Genomic DNA, 19,952 nt, shown 5'->3' with positions numbered 1-19,952 from the left:
ATCATGGAAAGGCCAGTTTGTAAGGGGGGGAGCAGACCAAGCAGTGGCCTCTGAGGCGCTCATTCGTCCTTCCTGCGGGCCTGTTGGAGAAGCTGACTTGTGATTCCCTATCACAATGTCTCCCTGTAGGTCACCATAGCAGTCCTTCCGAGCTTCCTGCTGCGTGGCCCAGCTAAGTGTTCTCTCCAGCCTCCTCTCCTCCCTTCCTTCTCACGGAAGCCCATCCTCCTGTATGGTCTCTCTCTACCTGCTGCCTCTGCACGAGCGGCTTCCTATGCCAGGACTGCACTGTTCCTCTCCCATTCCCTTTTGTAGGTGAAAAATGCCATCTATTCAACCACCAGGGAAAAACTCAAATCCCCTCTTACAATAAATTCTCTGCCCTCCCCTATGAAATAGATGATTCATTTCCCTGGTGTCTTGTAGTCGGCCTCTGAACAAATTAGCATCAAAACACACAGTGCAGCGTGTTTTCCTGCTTGTCCTCTGCGCTTCTTTAAAACAAGGAACTGACACCTAAGTGTGCTGGGCAGTGCCTGGCGCCATGGAGCCTTCAGGGTGGATAGAATTAAGAAATGAATGGCTACATGGTTGGTGCATGCGCAGGTGGACAGACTCACAGAGCTCGTTGAGCCAGTGACTACAGCGTCACTAGAGTGAGAACAACCTCCATTTCGTGCCAGCCACCTTGTTTTGTTTTGAGGACAGAAGTGCATAATCTATCTCCTCGAATAAACATGTATCACCACCAGAATAGTAATCCTGTAATCGTGGAAGAATATACTCTTTCTTAACACACACACACACACACACACACTAAAAGAAAGTGGCTGTGTGTGTGTGACATTATCATCTTCATAAATTTTAAAATTCTCCATGGTTCCTCTGACACTTCTTTTCTGAGGTCCCTCAGCATCAGTGGGGAGGGAAATGTCAGCAGCTCCTTCAAATAGGGAATTTCTTCCATGATATGGAAGTCCCTGGCCCATAGGCATATCCAGGACCAAAGAAATCTTTCTTTGTTCTCTTAGCACTCTAACATGGTATCCTGGGAAAATTAGACTCAAATGAGTATTAGAATTATCTAACAGGAGAGGTGAGTTCTAACAAGACTATCTCATCCTTCTGAGGGATCGGCAAATCTCTTTCTTTCTTTCTTTCTTTCTTTCTTTCTTTCTTTCTTTCTTTCTTTCTTTCTTTCTTCCAATCCTGGGGCTTGAACTCAGGACTAGGCACTGTCCCTGCGTTTCTTTTTGCTCAAGGTAGTAGTCTACCACTTGAGCCACAGTGCTACCTCCAGCTTTTTCTGTGTATGTAGTGTGGAGGTATTGAACTCAGGGCTTCATGCAAGCTAGTCAAGCACTGTACCACTAAGCCACCTTCCCAGCCCTGGAACCTCAGATTTCTACTGGCCCATGGCCCCCTTCTCCTTTAGTGGTTGCTCAACAGTAGCTGGGTTTAGGGGTTCACTATCTGAATGTGAACCTGCCATAGTCCTAGGGACAAAATGGTGCTGGCCTAGGCTTCAGCCTTAGCCAAACTTCATCCCAAGACAGTTTCTTCTCTCTTTCAGCATCTTGCTGGATCCCCTGATGGTACAGTGAGACAAGCGAGGGAATATGGAATTAGAAGACAGGCCTCTGGAAGCTGGGTGGAAATCTGCAGTGGAGCAGGAGCTGGGGAATTGGGAGACACAGCTGTGCCTCAGGGAGCACGGAGGAAAGGCACAGAGGAGCACTTGAATAGTTTCTCTGCCTTAGGTTTTGGGAGCAAGCAGAAGATGGGAGAACTGAGAGAAACAGGAACCAGAAGAGGAGCCTCTTGCCTCTGGCCCATTTGGAAAAGTAGGGCTTGAAGGCTGTTGGAGTTACTTTGTCACAGGCTTATCATAAGGTCGCCTCCCTCCCGCTGTCCTCAGCCCCACGTGTCCTTGACCTCAGAACATCTAAGGGACATCTAATTACTAGATTGTTATGAAGCACTAAGACCTACTCTTTCATAGAACTGAGAGATCTACCGGCTACTGGCCTAGAATAGCATAGAATGCCTGCTCCGTAACCTGGGTCTTGTCTCTCTCTGCAGTCCCATCCCCTGTACCTGTGCAATGCCAGTGATGACGACAACCTGGAGCCTGGATTCATCAGCATTGTCAAGCTGGAGAGTCCTCGCCGGGCCCCTCGCCCCTGCCTGTCGCTGGCCAGCAAGGTAGATTCCTACTTGATCTCCACTCATATGTCTTGGGCTCTGGGTTAGACAAACCCTCTGTTCCTCTGTTCTCTGTTGTTCCCTTGTCTTCTAAGAGTGATATACCTTGTTTCCTCAAATTTCCCTAATTTAGTTGGTCAGGGAGAGGAAGAAATTCCTTTTTCCACCAACCAGCATCAGAAGAAGTTGGTGGCTTTTTTCCCAGCATAAGCCTGACCTCCCCTTCTCCATCACCAAGGAATGCCAAGCCCCTCTCCCTTCCCAGCACCAGAGCAAAGACGAATTTTTCTGCTGAGTGTCACACCTGTAATCCTAGCTACTCAGAAGGCTGCAAGCTGAGGCTCACGGTTTGAAGTCAGTCCAGGCAGAACAGTTTGTGAGACTCAAATTAATTAACCACCAAAATGCCTGAAGTAGAGCTATGGGTTAAGTGGTAATACACTAGCCATGAGCAAAAATGCTCCGGACAGTGTTCAGGCCCTGAGTTCAAGCCCCAGGACTGGCGCACACACACACACACACACACACACACACACACACACACACACACACACACACACACACACACACACACACGGCCTCTCTGTCTCTCTCCCTCCCTCCCTCTCTCTCAAATTCTGCCACCCAGAGCTCCTGCTGTTCTTTTGCCTCAGTGCGTGGGACTCTTGGCAGGCTGGGAAGATGCGGAACAGCGGACAGCTCTCCTGCGTGAGGGTTGGGTCGGGGACGCACACTGTGAAGAGAGGAACAGGTCAGCGCCCTTTGAGGTGCTTGCGAGGCCCGTGTTTCCATTGCCATAGGATGGAATTTTAATTGCTCATCCCTAGGATTTTTGTAAGGACGAAAATAATGTATTTCAAATGCCAAATAATGCCTAAGCCAAAACAAACACAAAACCAAAAACCAAGAGTGTCTTGGCAACTGCCTTATAACCACAGCCCGTGTTTCCGCTCTGTTCTTATACCTTACCTGGTTTGTGACTCAGACTTTTTGTCGCTGTGACAAAATACCTGGGAGTGAGGGGAGAACACAACTTAAGAGAGGGAACTTTTTTTTTCCCCCCAGCCAGTCCTGGGGTTTGAACTCAGGGCTCAGATGCTGCCCTTGAGCTTTTACTTTGCTCAAGGCTAGCGCTCTACAGTTTAAACTACAGCTCTATTTCTGGCTTTGGAAGTAGTTTATTGGAGAAAAGAGTCTCACAGACTTTTCTGCCTGGGTGGGCTTCGAACTGCAATTCTCAAATCTCAGCCTCCTGAATAGGTAGGATTACAAGTGTGAGCCATTGACACTGGGCTAAGTCTTTTATTTTGACTCCGCAGACTCCAGTTCCTGTTTCTGGGTCTGTGGTGAAGCCATACGTCCTGGCAGAAAGGGCAGGGAAGGGCAGGGCAGCGCACTGGATGACAACCACCAGTAGAGGGACAGTCTCTCCAGCAGACTTTTTCTTTGATCTCTTCTATTCCATCTAGGCTGCATCCTGTGAGATGTGCTGCCCCATTCCCCCTGTCATCAACCCTCCCTCTGGAAGCACCCGCACAGACACACCCAAAAGGTGTACTTTTACTAATCTAGATGCTCAAGCCAATCAAGTTGACACTTAAGATTACCCATCACACCTGACCTCTCTTCATCTGCCTGGGAATTGCTCCAGCCTTAAACTCCCCAGTGGCTTCTGTCTAGTCAGGTTCAGGGCTTTCCTTAGGTCTGACCTGCCTAGCTCCTTCCTGGGGCTCCGTAGTTTAGCCGGGTCTCCTACTTATAGACTTGACTGAAATCCTATTTTTTTTGCTTTTGCTTTTTTGGTTTCTAGGATTCTCCCAGTTCAAGTTGTTAATACAAGTTATCGCATAGGAAAATGAATTATACAAAAAAAATACATGTGCGTGTGCGTGTGTGTGCGTGTGTGTGTGTGTGTGTGTGTGTACTGACTGGATTTTTTTGCTCATAGCAAATGATCTCCCACTTGAGACATGCTTCCATTTCCAGCTTTTTATTAACTTGGTTTTAATTGGAGAATGAGTCTCCTCCGTCAGGTGTGGATGGCTCCCACCTAGAATCCTGCCACTGAAGAGACAGAGGTCTGGGGATTGAGGTTTGAATCTAGCCTAGACAAAAAAGACCATGAGATTCTCATCTCCAATTAATCTTCAGAAACCTGGAAGTGGAGCTGTGACGCAGGGATAGAGCACTAGCCTTGAGCATAAAAGAGCTCAGAAACAATGCCCGAGCTCTGAGTTCAAACCCCAGGACCAACATCACCCACACACCCACACAAAGAACGAGGGGGAATAATAATAGAACTTACACATAAATACATGTGAGTATTTAAGGAGATATTTACAGGTGAAAGCTTTTGCTCCTGTTCTAAGTACATAGTAATCATTTAATAAATGATTGCAATTATTATTCTGTCATAATAGATACCACCACATTTTCTGTATGTGTATGAAATTTGGTGGGGTAGAGGAGGCACTGGGATTGAACTCAGAGCTTTGTATCTGGTAAGCATCCCCTCCACCACTACACTCTATGCTCATCCTCCATCCTATGCTTTCATGGTCTGCAAGTCTCTGAAAGCTTCATCATAATTCTGGACTTATCCTCTCTTGTCATCACTCCTTTCCAGTCACCCAAAATGGTTTTTTGTTTCTTCATTAGCAGCTCCACATCTACCCGACAGATAAGGCACTTCATGCTTGGAATAGGGCAGTGGCAAGAGTTATATCTGGAAAGACTGAGATGGGTACAAGTTCTACATCTCTTACCAGGATGCTCACTACTAGTGGTTTTAAAAGCCAGAACTCTGGTGGGGGGTGAGTCCCAAATGGAGACTTACCATATTTACCAGTTGGTGACTCTGTGGAGAAGTTATTCTGTATCTCTGGGTCTTGGTTTCCTCAGCTCTAAATAGGACTGTTAACTATCCTGTAGAGTTTTATAAATGAATTCATGTATGCAAGTATGTGTTCATAGTTGACATAATAATAGCTAACATGCCTGGCACAATTATTATAAGTGTTTTATATGGATTAATTTATGTAGTCCTCACAACAGGATTTATAAAGTAGATCTTAATATCCCAGCTTACTGAAAGAAACACCAAAGGAGTAGCTGAGTGTCTTATCCTCAGTCCAACAGGTATTAGTAGTAGAGCCAGGGAGTCAAGTGTAGGGAATCTGGGCAGGCTGGATTTCAATGGTGGTTCTGTCCCTTCTCCTTCCTCCTACTCTTGCTCTGAGCCAGCAAGACTCCCTCCTCTCTTATTGGCTCTTTCCTCCCTGGCACTGTGTGGCCAGCCCATAGAGGCAGAAATCCTTCCCTCTAGCACACCTCCAATAGGTATGATATCTATGTTCACGCTTTCAACAGCACAGAAGCTAAGGCTAGGTTTCGTGGAGGTGCCAAGGGTGGGAGAGGGGACAAGGTCCTGCCTGCCTCCGCTCCCACCTTGATGTGAACAGCCTCATCTTTGTTTTATATACTGAATATCGTGTCAGATTAGGGAAGGGAGGAGATGGAGGGTAGAGAAAGGCTTTCTGAAGTAGGGGAAAATAAAGATTGGATGACTGGCTAATTCCTTTCATTTGCAGTCTAGGCTATTAGCTAGCATTATAATACTATGTACATAGAGGCTTTTTCTCTCTGACTCGATTGGGAGCTGTTCTGAAGGGCCTGGCCTTCCCTGGCTTGGTGCCCTGAGAATGGTAGGTGCTTACTCATTCATTTAAGTTGAACTGGGTATATACAGAGACTGCCACTGTAGTCTGGAGAGGAAAATCTAAGGACCAAAGAATTACAAAAGCTGACTAATACAGCAAGAGGCCAAATTTTAGCTCACTTTCCTGCTTGTTGTAATAGCTCTGGGTGCCAGAGGCTGTGAGCCTTGCTTGCTGTCCCGGGGGCTGGGGAAGTCTGAAACATCCCAAGAGGACTCTGAGTTATCTCTTTTTTTGGTTAGTCATAGGGCTTGAACTCTGGGCCTGGTCCCTGGGGTCTTTCACTCAAGGCTAGTGCTTTGAGCCACAATACCACTTCTGGCTTTCTGGTGGTTAACGGGAGAGTCACATGTACCTTCCTGCCTGAGCTGGCTTTGAACCTCAGTCATCAGATCTCATCCTCCTGAGTAGCTAGGTTTGGGTTGTCTTTTGAAAGCCCAGTCTTCCAGTTCTAAGGGCCTGTACTTCCACTCCCTTTCAGATTCCGGTCCCCAAACCCCTTCCCCCCCCCCACTCTTTCTTTTTCTGTCTCTTGGGTACAAGTGGACGGGAATTAAGTTGCCTTCTATTCTCAAATCTTGTTTTTTATTCCTAGAACTCTGGACATAGAGACTCACTGCCCAAAAGTCCTGCTTGTTTTCTCCTGTTGGCCAAGTCTCTGGGCTCTTTGATCACTTTTACAACTTTGTAATTATGGACCGTAATGGGCTGGGGTGTTTGAACGTCACAATAATTGCTTTCTACTGTTCCCAACTCAATTCATCAAAGACAGAGGGGTGGAGAAGTTGAGAAAAGCTCCAAAGAAGTGAGTCTTTTGCCCTCTCTTGTGGTCTTCCAAGTCCATGCTGTGTCCAAGATCTTGTTCTGAGGATGGGAAAACAGAGACCCTAAGACTCACAGTTCTTGGGACTGGAAGGGGGCCTCTCCCCACTCCTTGTCAAGCCCCTAGAATGTGAGATCACAAGTTGAGTTCCTTCTTAGGGGTTCCTTTCCCTGTGCCCATCCTTTCCCCCTTGGCAGAGCCTAGATAGAATCGACTTGCTAGGAGACAGGCAAGAGGAAGACAGAAGATGCGACTTCACGACATGTCTAAGCTTTGAATTCTGGAGCCTATGATTTTGCCCCAGCACCTCAGAGTGGGAGGCCATTAGCAGGGACTGACCCACGTGCTGGTGCTGCAGATGGCCAGCCCAGCTTCTAGGAGAGGAAGAAGAAAGCTTTCCTCTGTAACAAAAGGACTCCGTGTACATTTCTCCATCACCCCTTCCCACTGCCTGCATGCAGTTATGAGGGGGCTTTTGGCCCCTGCCACTGCTTGGAAAGTGGGGAACAGGGGAGGGGAGAGGGAGGGAACAAGGAGCTGCTCCCAAACCTGCCATGGCATGGGACCTGCCCTGACAGGCTCTCCTGGAGAAGGCAGGCAGAGAGCAAAGCACCAAGAGTATGAGTAAGTCCCAAGTCTGGCTCCTCAGCTGCCATCAGGGCTTTGTAAATGGGTTAACTCCTTCACTGCCTTTGGAAAAAGGTTGCTTGAGACTCAGCATGGACCCTGGGAGAAAAGTCATAGCCCAATGCCATTGCAACTGACCCTTTGCTGTGCCCCTAAGCAGCTGTGCCCTCATGGTGCCTGTCCGCCTGTCAGTTGGTGGCTGTTGCCGTTGAGTCTCCACCCCACCCTTAACTCTTATCTCCTTCCCCCTGACACACACACACACACACACACAGATCTCTGAGATTCTAGAGATTCTCAACTTCTTGTTCTTCTTTCTGCCTCCTCTATATCTGATTCTCTGTATTCTGCGGCCCCAAGTCTGTTCTTAGAGTCACTGGTGAACACTGAGAGCTAAAGTGGGAGGGAGAGTACCTGGAACTTTGCTGTGGAGGATGACCCATGAGGGGGGGAGGGGAGAAGGGGGACCTCCCATGAGCCACTCTGTCAGGCAGAGATGGGCTCTGCTCAGGAGGTCTTCCCTCTGCTCTCCTCTCTCCTGTGTTCTCCTAGTTAGTACTGCTCACACTCTGCTCTGGGGCTCAGGCCACTGGAGCTGTGTCCTATTTATGTTTAGCCCTAAAGCCAGACAAACACCACGTGGCTGGGTCAAAGGAAAGCCTGGGTGAGGGGTTGTTTAGTTACAGAAGGAGAGCCTGCATGTTGTCCTTTGAAGGCAGGGGTTCTGGAAGAGCGCTGGGCAGAGCAGGCTATGTGTCTGACTCCTTGCACACCGATCTGAAGTGAGTGTGTGGAGCTTCAGTGTGTGCAAAATCTAGGAAGGGATACGTGCAAGTGAGGGCTGAAGCCCCAGCCACAGGCGGCCCTTTCCTTATGCGACTGCAGCCAAGTCTGCCAATGTCTCCACAGGCCCGGATGGCGGGGGAGCGAGGAGCCAGCGCTGTCCTCTTTGACATCACTGAGGACCGAGCAGCCGCAGAGCAGGTGCGCAGGGACCTCTGGGATGGGGGTTGGATGGAGGAAGACAGTTCCCAGAGGACAGAGAAATCACAGAGGCGCCTGGTGGCCCTTTCTTCTCTGCAGCTGCAGCAGCCCCTGGGCCTGACCTGGCCCGTGGTGCTGATCTGGGGCAATGATGCTGAGAAGCTGATGGAGTTTGTGTACAAGAACCGGAAGGCCCATGTGAGGATCGAACTGAAGGAGCCTCCGGCCTGGGTAAACCTGCGCCCCCCCACCCAGCCCAGCCTTGCACCAACATTTACACTTGCCTCTGCTTTGCTTTGTACCAACTTCCACTGAAAGCCCTCAGACTCCTGAGACCCAAAGAAACCCTCTGAGGCAGGTGCTGGTGACTCAGGCCTGTAATCCTACTACTCAGGAGGCTGAGATCTAAGGGTCACGGTTTAAAGCCAGCCCCATAAACACTAACAAGCTAGGAAGTAGAGCTTTGACTCAGCTGGTGGAGTGGAAAAGCTAAAGAAACAGGGCCCTGGCCCTGATTCAAGCCCCAGTACTGGCAAACAGAAAGAAGGAAGGAAGGAAGGAAGGAAGGAAGGAAGGAAGGAAGGAAGGAAGGAAAAGAAAGGAAGGAAGGAAGAGGGAGGGATGGAAGGAGGGAGGGAGGGAGGGAGGAAGGAAGGAAGGAAGGAAGGAAGGAAGGAAGGAAAGAAAGAAAGAAAGGAAGGAAGGAAGAGGGAGGGATGGAGGGAGGGAGGAAGGAAGGAAGGAAGGGAAAGGAGAGAGAGAAAGAGTGAATGGAAAAAAAGAAAGAAAAAAGAGAGAGAAGAAAAATACTAGGTGCCAGTAGTTCATGCCAGTAATCCTAGCTATTCAGGAGACTAAAATTTGAGGATCGCTGTCAGAAGCTGGCCCAGACTGAAAAACCAGTAAGAATTTTCTCTCCAATAAATTACTAAAAAGCCAGAAGCACAGCTGTGGCTCAAGTGGTGAAGCATTAGACTTCAATGAAAGAAGATCAGAGCCAGATGCTGGTGGCTCACGCCTGTAATCCTAGCTGCTCAAGAGGCTGAGATCTGAGGATCACAGTTCAAAGCCAGCCTGGGCACAAAAATCCATAAGACTCCTATCTCCAGTTAACCACCAGAAAACCAAATGTGGAGCTATGGCTCCAAGTGGTAGAGTGCTAGCCTTGAGCTGAAGAGCTCAGGGACAGTGCTCAGGCTCAGAGTTCAAGGTCCATGACGAGAGAGAGGGGGAGGCTCAGGGACAGCACCCAGGGCCTCAATCCCCGTTCTGGGGACAGCTCAGGACCCTCTCCCCTAAATGAACGGGTTTCCAGAGAGTATTTCTCACAGCCTCATCTAGAGCTCGCTCTCCAGTGAAGGCCCCTAGGCAAGGAGAAGCCTCCTTATCCCACTTTTGGGATCAGCCTCGCCTCCTCATCCCTCAGGTGGGAGACACAAGGGAAATCCCTACCCCCTGTCTCTTTGCTTTTGTGTTTCTTCCCAAATCGGCCTAATTCCTTCCAGAAGTATGACCCTGTCCCTCTCCTCCGTCCCTCTCCAGCCAGATTATGATGTGTGGATACTCCTCACAGTGGTGGGTACCATCTTTGTGATCATCTTGGCGTCAGTGCTGAGGGTCAAGTGCCGCCCCCGCCACAGCAGACCGGTAAGGATGGGGCTCCCTGGTAGAGGTGGGCACAGGGCGGGCTGGGGGTGGGGGTGGGGAAGGAGGCAGTGAGAAAGCCTTTATGCCCTTGAAACAATCCACATTGAAATGTTCTAGCTGCTATGTGTGTTGATCTCTGGCAGTCCCTCTCCCCACATTGCTTCTTCGTTCATTCGTTCATCATACATGCTGAGCATGTCAGGCACTTTGTGTGGGTGCTGGGAATGGCCATAATAAGCAAAAGTAAAAATTTCCTACCATCAAGTTGCCATTTTAGTGTTCTATTGTGTAACAATAAACAAAATTAAAAGTAAATATATAATTTTTTGGTGGCAGTATGCGCTTGCTACAGAGTAAAATAGCAAAGGTGAGAGGAAATGTAAGGGAGAAAGGGTTCATGGCTCACACTTGTAATTTTAGTTACTCAGCAGGTTGAGATCTGAGAATCAAAGTTCCAAGTTCAAAGCCAGACCAGTCAAAAAGATTCAAGTGACTCTTTTTATGTGCGCCAGTCAGAACACACACACACACACACACACACGACAGAATCACATGATAGCCAAGTCTGCAAATGGGTGATGTGTGATCTATGCAGGCATGTGGTGAGAAAGTGATGACGTTGGAAAGAACCTAACGAAGTGCAAAACCTTGAGGCAACGTGTCACGTCCTGTGAACAGGATGAGATGGTGTGGCTGGTCTAGAGTGACAGGGTACAGAGGAGGTTAGGTTCGAGGGTTCACAGAGTGTCACTGGACTGCACTGTGCAGGCTGGGTCAGGACGTTGTTCTTTATGCTGGGTGAAATGGGAGCCAGTGGAGGATGTGAGTAGAGGAGGTCCACTTAAGCCTCAATAGCATCACTGTCACCACTGTGATGAGAAAGAGACCACCGCGAGGCAAGGCTGCAAAGCAAGGAACAGAACCAGCGTGGAGACTATTCCAGGAGTCCAGGAACATGGTAATGTTCATTTGGGTAAGAAGCAGTGAACGTGATCAGTAGCTACGTGATATATTTTGAAGGCAAAGATGACAGGTTTACCAATATATTGATTGAGGGATGAAAGAGAAAAAAATGAAAGATGACACCAAGATTTTTGGCTTGAGCAATGAGAAGAACAGAATGGTCAGTTATTTAGGAGGCAGGGAGGACAGGCGTACAGTTAGAGGTAGTTAATAGGGTCAGAAGTACAGTTTGGGGACCTGTTAAAATTTGACATGACTCTTAAATACCAAGTTGAGGTATCGAATGATGGATGGGTCATCAAAGAAAGAAGGGCTTAAAGGAATGAGCAAGCAAGGGAGTAGAATGAGAGGTCACAGCCACACACGAGTTCCGTCTGAAAGAATGAACCTGCACGCATAGACTGTTGACCATGCCATCTAACTTGGTGAGTGGGAATTGAGTCCCAGCCCTGGCCCAGGAATGAGAGATGAGGAGTGAACAGTCCTTGTGCCATTCTGAATTTCACTCCTCTTTCCAGGACCCTCTTCAGCAGCGAACAGCCTGGGCCATCAGCCAGCTAGCCACCAGGAGGTACCGGGCCAGCTGCAGGAGGGCTCGGGCTGAGCAGACAGACTCAGTCAGTAGCTGCAGCTCTGCCCCCATGTGTGCCATCTGTCTGGAGGAATTCTCTGAGGGGCAGGTAAGGCTGGCTTTGTGGCTTACCTCCATAAACAGGCTAGGGAGGGTAGTGGAAGCTGATGTGCGGGTGGGTAGCTAGGGCTGGCTACATCTGTTCTGTGTGTACTGTGTGGGACAGAGGCAGAGCATCTTTCTAAGGCTTGGTCACTTTTCTGGCCTTCCAGGTAAAAGTATAGACTTGTTGAAAGGCCACAATACTTCAGATTCATTAGCTCGCTTTAGTCTCAGGGCAGGGGCAAGGGGACATTCGTTTACAACAGAAAACTGTTGTAATTTTCTAACCAGGTGCTGGTGGTTCATGTCTATAATCATGTCTAGCTACTCAAGAGGTTGAGATCTGAGGATCACAGTTTGAAGCCAGCCCTGGCAGGAAAGTCTGTGAGCCTCTTATCTCCAATTAACCACCCAAAAGCCAGAAGGGAAGCTGTGGCTCAAGTGGTGGAGTGCTAGTCTTGAGCTGAAGAGCTGGAGGACAGGGACAGCGCCCCACAACTGATCCAGAAAAAAGTAATCAGTGGACCAGGAGTGTGGCCTCGTGGTAGAGTGCTTGCCTAGCATGCATGAAGCCCTGGGTTCCATTCCTTGGTACCAATACACTGAAAAAGCCGGAGTGGTGCTGTGGCTTAAGTGGTAGAACACTAGCCTTGAAGAAGCCCAAAGACAGTGCTCAGGCCCTGAGTTAAAAAAAAAAATAATAATCAGAGCAAAGGAAAGGATGACATCATTCATGAAGCATTATACTCATTATTTGACTTATGGAATTACAACTCCTTAATAGTAACAATTAAAAAAGAAAAAAGTTATCAGAGCAATAAGAGCTGGAAACATGGCTCAAGTAGTCGGTTGCCTGCCTAGGAAGCTCAGGACCCTGAGTTCAAATCCCAGTACCACATACAAAAAAAAAATCCATGTGCAAAGTTATGCAGCTAAATGGCAAAATCCAAATCTACTCATAACAAAGTCTACTCTCCTGTGAGGTCTTTTACAAGTAGGTGGACACAAAAAGAAAAGACCAAAGGGAGTCCAGAGGATGTTCCTGAAATCTTTGGTTTGGATACTTTTGTTTCCTCCAGGAGCTACGAGTCATTTCCTGCCTCCATGAGTTCCATCGTACCTGTGTGGACCCCTGGCTGCATCAGCATCGGACCTGTCCTCTCTGCATGTTCAACATCATAGGTAGGAGATGAGTTGATGTCTCCCCATCTGTGGGCAGGCAGACGGGTCTAGAACATGGGGATGCTGAGAAGGAGCTGACACCATAGTGCTTTCATCTGTACTACACAAGAACACTTTGCAGGGGAAGGATATTCACACCATAAGATACCCGTACTGTGGGCTGGGAATGTGGCTTAGTGGTAGAGCGCTTGCCTAGCATGCATGAAGCCTTGGGTTTGATTCCTCAGTATCACATAAAGAGAGAAAGTCAGAAGTGGCACTGTGGCTCCAGTGGTAAAATGCGAGCCTTGAGCAAAAGAAGCTCAGGGACAGTGCCCAGGCATTGAGTTCAAGTCCCAAGCCAAAAACCTAACCCACCAACAAAAAGCTATCTGTATTGTGTCTATTGCACAGTGGCTCAAACTTGTGATCCTAGCTACTTGGGAAGTGGGGACAGGCAAGCGGGGAGCTCATGAGCAGATAAAGGTTTAGATACCCCATCTCAACCAATGGCCAGAGCGCCATGGTGTGTCAAAGACATCCCAAATGACCGGGGAGCCCAACGGCCAGGCTGGGTGGCATGTGCCTGTCAATCACTGGAAGATCCCGGTCCAGGCTTGCCAGGGCATAAAAGATAACCAATCCCCAAAGAGGGGGTTCAAGTGGCAGAGCACCTGCCTTTCAAGCAGGAGGCCCTGAGATCAAACCACAGGACATCAGAAAACAAAATCCGTATCTGTATTTTTAGTGGGACTTCCCTGCTAGATAAACTGCCTGGGGGGAACGAGTTAGGGGTCCCCTGGTATCCACAAGCTCCCAGCGCAGGCCACCGCCAGCGCCTGCTGAAGACCCTCTCCTCTCTTCACGTTCTGGAACTCAAGTGCCCTCATTCCTTTCGTGCAGAGGGAGATTCCTTCTCCCAGAGTCTGGGACCCCCTCAGCCTTACCAGGAGCCAGGAAGGCGGCTGCATCTCATTCGCCAGCACCCGGGCCACGCTCACTACCACCTCCCTTCTGCCTACCTGCTGGGCCCTCCGCGGCATGCGGCGGCCCGGCCCCCACGACCCCGGCCCGCCCTACCGTCCCTCGAGGCAAGCCTGGGCCCCCGGCACCCCCGCCTCTCCAGAGCGCCGCATCTCCGGGCTCCCGGTGGGCAGCCGCCCCTGGCCGTGACTCAGCACCCCTACGCCCTGAGCCGCCTGCGGTGCCCTGCTCAGCGCCCCGCGGCCGGCCCGGGGCCCCTGCGCCCGGGGCCCCCGCGCCGGGCCCGGCCTCACGACAGCAGCGGGTCTGGGGAAAGCTACTGCACCGAACGCAGCGGCTACCTGGCCGACGGGCCCGCCAGCGACTCGAGCTCCGGGCCCTGCCACGGCTCCTCCAGCGACTCGGTGGTCAACTGCACGGACGTCAGCCTGCAGGGCATCCACGGCAGCAGCTCCACCTTCCGCAGCTCCCTGAGCAGCGACCTGGACCCCGCGGTGTGCGGCGGCCCGGACGCCGATCGGCCCGGGCAGGGGCGGCCCGCGGCCGTGGCCTCGCGACCCCGCTCCCTGGACTCGGTGGTGCCCCCCGGAGACACCCGGGTTCCCGGCCACATCCACTACCACCGGCACCGCCATCACCACTACAAAAAGAGGTTCCGGTGGCACGGCAGGAAGCCTGCGCCCGAGGCGGGGGTTCCCCGCTCCAGGCCTGGTTCCCGGACACACACGCAGGCCGAGCCGCCTCCGTCCGACCCACAAGCCGCCGGCAGACCCGGCCTGGCATCCCCAGCGAGGCAGCTCCCCAGCCCGCCCCGGCCCCGAGCCCTCACGGAGCCGGCCCCGGGGGCAGCGCAGGCCGCGGGGTCGCAGAAATCCAGCCTCCCCGCGCGACCCCCGCAGAGGAAGCGGCACGGGGGCCCCGCCGAGCCCAGGCCGGCCCCCCGGCCCCAGGACCTGACCGTGCACCCACTTTGCCAGATCGCCCCGCCTTACAGCCCCGGCTTGGCATACCCCTGGCCCCCAGAGGGCCACCCACTGATCTTCAGACCTCCAGGCGTGGATGGGAAGCTGCTACCCGAAGCCCCAGACGCCTGCTACCCCAGTCCACGGCCAGTGTGGCTGTGTCTGACTTCACGCGGGCCTGGGGAGGGGCCTTCCGAATGGAGTTTTGATACTCCAGAGGGCAGGCCGTGCCCTTACCCACACTGCCAGCTGCTGCCAGCCCAGCCTGGTGAGTTTTCTGAGGGAGTGGGTGTGGTGGGGAAAAGATACTTGAGTTGGATATTTCAGACAGGTGAAGTCAACCCACCAGGACTGATGGTGGCTGACAAGTGCACAACAGAGGTGACATTCAAAACACCGAATAACAACCAGGCCCTGGTGGCTTCGTGCCTGTAATCCTAGCTACTCTGGAGGCTGAGGTCGGAGGATCGCTGTTTGAGGCCAGCCAAGGCAGAAAAGGAATTTCCTGAGACTCTTATCTCCAATAAACCACTCAGACAAAGCCAGATGTGGTGCTGTGGCTCAAATGGTAGAGTGCTAGCTTTGAGCAAAAGAAGCTCAAGGACAGTGCCCAAGTTCTGAGTTCAGGACCTAGGATGGGCACCAAAAAAAGGAAAAAACTGAATAGCATAGGATGTGAGCTGGAGCTCCCTGACTCTGCCAGGCACTACCCCTTTAGTTGCCAGATCACAGAGAGGACCAGGAGAGGTCCTGCTGTGTCCCCAGCATCAATGAACTTGGAGTCATTTGGGGCAGCAGCTAAAACATAGTGTTTCAATACTGGTCACTGCAACAGTACCAGTGAACTTCTCACAGTTCAACATTACCCCTAAATAAAAGGAAGGCCAGGCCGGGAGTTTGGCCTAGTGGTAGAGTGCTTGTCTAGCATGCATGAAGACCTGAGTTCGATTCCTTGGTACTACATACATAGAAAAAGCCAGAAGTGGTGCTGTGGCTCAAGAAAAAGTCCAAGGACAATGCTCAGGCCCTGAGTTCAAGCTCCAGGCCTGGCAAAAAAAAAAAAAATTAATTAATTAATTAATTGATTTTTTTTTTTTTTTTTTTGCCAGTCCTGGGCTTGAGCTCAGGGCCTGAGCCCTGTCCTTGGACTTTCTCAAGGCTAGAATTCTACCTCTTGAGCCTCAGCACCACTTCCAGCTTTTTCTATATATGTGGTACCAAGGAATCCAACCCAGGTCTTTGTGCATGCTAGGCAAGCACTTTAACCACTAGGCCGAACTCCCAGCCCTGATTGATTAAATTTTAAAAATAACAGGAAGACCAAAGGTGCTTCTTGGGAAGAGCGCGATCTTATGGGAGAAATAAATATATTAAATAAAGAACTAGCAGTGGAGGCATGATTCCGCGATATTGCTCCAGCCTAGCAAGTAGGAAGCCCAGAGTTCAAATTCCTATACCCCCCCCCCAAATAAATGAAGACAAGCACCAAACTCGGCCTAGATTACAGACCCACAGGTCGTTTCTAGCTTCCCTATGGGTCCTTAGGCTTGGTAAAGGAAAAACAGGGATGTCCCTTCTGAGGAACCTTTATAAAAACAACCAGAAGTCTGGTACTAGTGGCTGACATCTAAGATTCTAGTTACTCAGGACCTGAGGATTGTGGTTCAAACCCAGCCCAGACAGGAAAGTGTGAGACTGTTATGCCCACTAAAACTGTCAGTAGAGCCAAAGGTGGCCCCCCCAAAATCAACAGATTTCCCTGGGAGGAGGGGTACAGTATATCTCTGTACTATAACCAGGGATGGCGGCAATGTAACATCTCAGCTTTAATTCAGAGATTTAGATATTTATATGCCCAAATTCTTGTCTTCTTCCAGTGCCATTTTCTCATTATTCTTCACCTTCTCCCAATATGTGAATACGTGCAGGTTCCATATTCTACAACCATCATTAGAAACACCATTTCACCTCAAAAGAGAACACAAAGTCTTGAAATATAAAGCTAGGAATTATACTAGCAAGACTCGAGACTACTGCCATTCATTCATTTTCTATTTTTAAAATTTGCTTTCCATTTTCATTCACTCATTTCATCCCACATTTATGTGGATCCTGAGGAATTGAACCCAGGGCATCATGCATGCTAGGCCAGCACCCTTCCACTAAGTCACATTCCCAGCCCTCTGCCTGTATCTTAAATGCAGCCTGAAAGGCAGTGCAGAAGCCTTCTAGCCCTTTCCTTCCCTCTTTCAGGGCCACGAACGGAGATGGGGTTGCATGTCTATTGTTTTGCCCCCACTGAGGTAGGCACTGCTCCTAATTCTCCTGCCCTCCATGCTAGCTTCAGTCTTACAGTGACTGCAGACATCGTCAAGTGCTCCGTCTGTAATAAGGAAAACCGGCACCAGCTACACCAGCTAGTGTCCTCCTTCCCAACACAACTTTTTTTCACTTTCACTCTTCCCTTCTCTCTCTTTGCCCGCCCTCTGTATTTTTGTTTTTGGTTTTTCTGGTTGTGGAGCTTGAACTCAGCCCAGGCCCTGGGCATTGTCCCTGAGCTTTTTTGCTCAAGGCTAGTTTGTGCTCTTTCTCTTCGAGCTACAGCTCTACTTCCCATTTTCCACTGGTCAATTGGAGATGAGCGTCTCAGGACTTTCCTACCTGGGCTGGCTTTGAACTTTGATCCTCAGATGTCAGCCTCCCCAGCAGCAAGGATCACAGGTGTGCGGCACCAGCGCCCCCTTATAAACACTTCTTGTAGAGCCTGCAGTCCCGAACATCACAGCGCCTTTCCTTTCCCTGCAAATCCTTTGTGTTCATTTTCAGTCTTTTGTGATTCTGCACTTGGACATGGGCTCTCCCATTCCTCAATACTTCTCTTATGATTCTAGTCCCATCCCACCATCATAACAGCCACTGGCATGCATTCCTTCTCTCCTACGAAGTCATTAGAGCCCTGCTTACTCTTTTGGGTTTCCTAGTTGGCAATTGGTAGCAGGCCAAATTCCCAATGAATGCTTAATAAATATTTATTGGGTGAATGAGTGACTAGTGAGTACTGGGAACACACTAGATACTGTAATGTGTTGCTCTAGATGTTTTTTTCCTCTCTTCTGTTTCTTAGTGGGGCCCTTCTCTCAGTTTTCAATCTGCTCATCTTTCCAGACATGTTCCCTGTTCCTTTCTCTCGCGGTCCCCTCCGCAGCACACTCTCTACAGGTCGGGGAATCAGGAACCTTCCCCTGACCTTCAGTGACCTCTTTTCTCCCATTTCTCCACGTGCAGGCTCAGAGGAGGAGCTGGAGGAGCTGTGTGAACAGGCTGTGTGAGATGTTCCAGCCAACTCAGAGTGTACTTCAGATGACTCAGGGCCCTACCTGGCACAGAGTCTTGTTCCTGGGAGAAGAAAGGACCTCAGCAAACACCCTCTCTTTTTTGCCATACTTCCTGAAACCACTGGAAGAGGAGTGGTGATGGTGGGTGGTGGGAAGTGCTGTTTCCTGCTCCCTGCTCTAGACCTTGTCTGCAGAACACTCGTGCAGTGCAGCAAGTCTGTGCCCATCTGCACAACCAGCTTCTGCCGGTGTGACTTTGTGAGCTGAATCCCTGAAGGCTAGATGTGGGTAGCTGGGTTTATAAAGGTGCTGCTTCTATCCCCTAACCCCCAGGCAGGACTTTCTGGTTTGCTTCCTATTCATCCCAGCCAGTGGATTCAACTGAATACATGACCCTTCTTACTTTGCTCCCTGGTGAGCTGCACATCCTAGCTTTGGCCTCTGTCCTGCTAAGGCTACTGTATCAGGAGAAAATTCATCCAGGCTCTATTGTTATTACTTTTTTTTTTTTTCCGAGGACCAGCCTATTGCAAAGACTGGCCCCTTTAAAAAAAAAAAAAAAATGAAGTGGTGACCTCTGCACCTTCTCCAGGTAATGCCTGTCCTAGTGCATGAAGGAGAATGGTTTCTTATTCTTAAATTGTCAGCTTCATGATACTGGGTCAGCATCTTGACCAACCTAAGACGAAGCCTCTGACCTTCAAGATCCTGGTCACTCCAGCAACCCCAGTTCCTCTAAGGTAGGGAGAAAGGAGAGTGGGCATAACTCTTCTTTGATGATCTGCTCTCCTGAAGTCCTAATAGAAGCAGAAAGATCATTCTGCTGGATTTTATCTGGGGAAAAGAAGAAGGATGGAATGAAAACGGCAGCTGAGCAAGGACAACAAAGGTTTATTCTTTTTTTCCCCTCTCAGAGCAGGGATGAGAGACAGCAAAGTACGGCTGGCTCCATGGATTTGCAGGAGCCATAGGCCCGGCTCCCTAGTATAAGCCATACAAACCAGGAACCCAATAGCTGATGTGCACTCGCCGGGGATTTGGAACAGGAAGTTGGCCTGGGCAGTTTGCAGGAGTGTGCACCATGTGAGGGGCCTCTCTCAGCCCTTCATCCCAGGACATTTTGACCACTGCTAGCCCCTCGGGCATTGTCTTTGCCTGGAATGTGAATGTGGGGGCAAGGTGGGCATGGGCCTCTACTTGAGAACCTTCTTCCCTCAAAGTTAGTGGGGAGACTAGCACCTAGGCACCCACATGGGTATTTATATCTGAACCAGACAGAAAGATGCTTGAATCAGGCACTATGTTGAGAAATGTATTTATTTGCTAATATATTTATCCATAAATATGGTCTTGTCTTGTGGTTTGTTTTATCATAACTCACTCTGGACAATAATTTCATCTTTCTAGACTGATGGAAATATATATTATATATTATATATATATATTTATATATCAGAGGCACGTCTTTGATTTACAAAAGGAGGGATTATAGGCTTGGCAACACAACTGGGTTTGAGCAGTGTGCCAGTGGCTCCTGTAATCCTAGCTACTCAGGAGGCTGAGATCTGAGGATCATAGTTCAAAAGCCAGCCCAGGAAAGTGAGACTCTTTTTGGGGGGGGAGGGGAGGTAATGAGGCTTGAACTGGCTTGGGCGCTGTCCCTGAGCTCTTCAGTTCCAGGCTACCATCCTACCCCTGGGCCTGGGTGTTGTCTCTGAGCTCTTCAGCTCAAGGCTACCACCCTACCCTTGAGCCAAGCCCCACTTCCCATTTTCTAGAGGTTAACTGGAGCTAGGTTTCAGGCTCTTTTGTGCTCCGGATGGCTTTGAACCTTGATCCTCAGATCTCAGTCTCCTGAGTAGCTAGGATTAC

General features: G+C 49.8%; 1 protein-coding gene across 1 annotated transcript; it reads left to right on the top strand.

The window, feature by feature from the left end:
• The first annotated feature begins 2,032 nt into the window (after positions 1-2,032).
• Positions 2,033-19,397, top strand: Rnf43 (ring finger protein 43). The gene is made up of 8 exons (XM_090351108.1): positions 2,033-2,205; positions 8,281-8,355; positions 8,455-8,586; positions 9,898-10,002; positions 11,484-11,645; positions 12,718-12,820; positions 13,703-15,013; positions 18,031-19,397. Exons 2-8 carry the CDS (start codon positions 8,287-8,289, stop codon positions 18,072-18,074), a joined length of 1,926 nt encoding a protein of 641 aa, XP_090207234.1. The 5' UTR covers positions 2,033-2,205; positions 8,281-8,286; the 3' UTR covers positions 18,075-19,397.
• Positions 19,398-19,952: the final 555 nt, after the last annotated feature.

This window comes from Megascapheus bottae, chromosome 17 (assembly GCF_031878675.1).
Source record: "Megascapheus bottae isolate mThoBot1 chromosome 17, mThoBot2.hap1, whole genome shotgun sequence".
NCBI classification, from domain to species: Eukaryota; Metazoa; Chordata; class Mammalia; order Rodentia; family Geomyidae; genus Megascapheus; species Megascapheus bottae.
The sequence above is the reverse complement of the archived record's forward strand: the minus strand, read 5'-3'. Positions and strand labels throughout refer to the sequence as shown.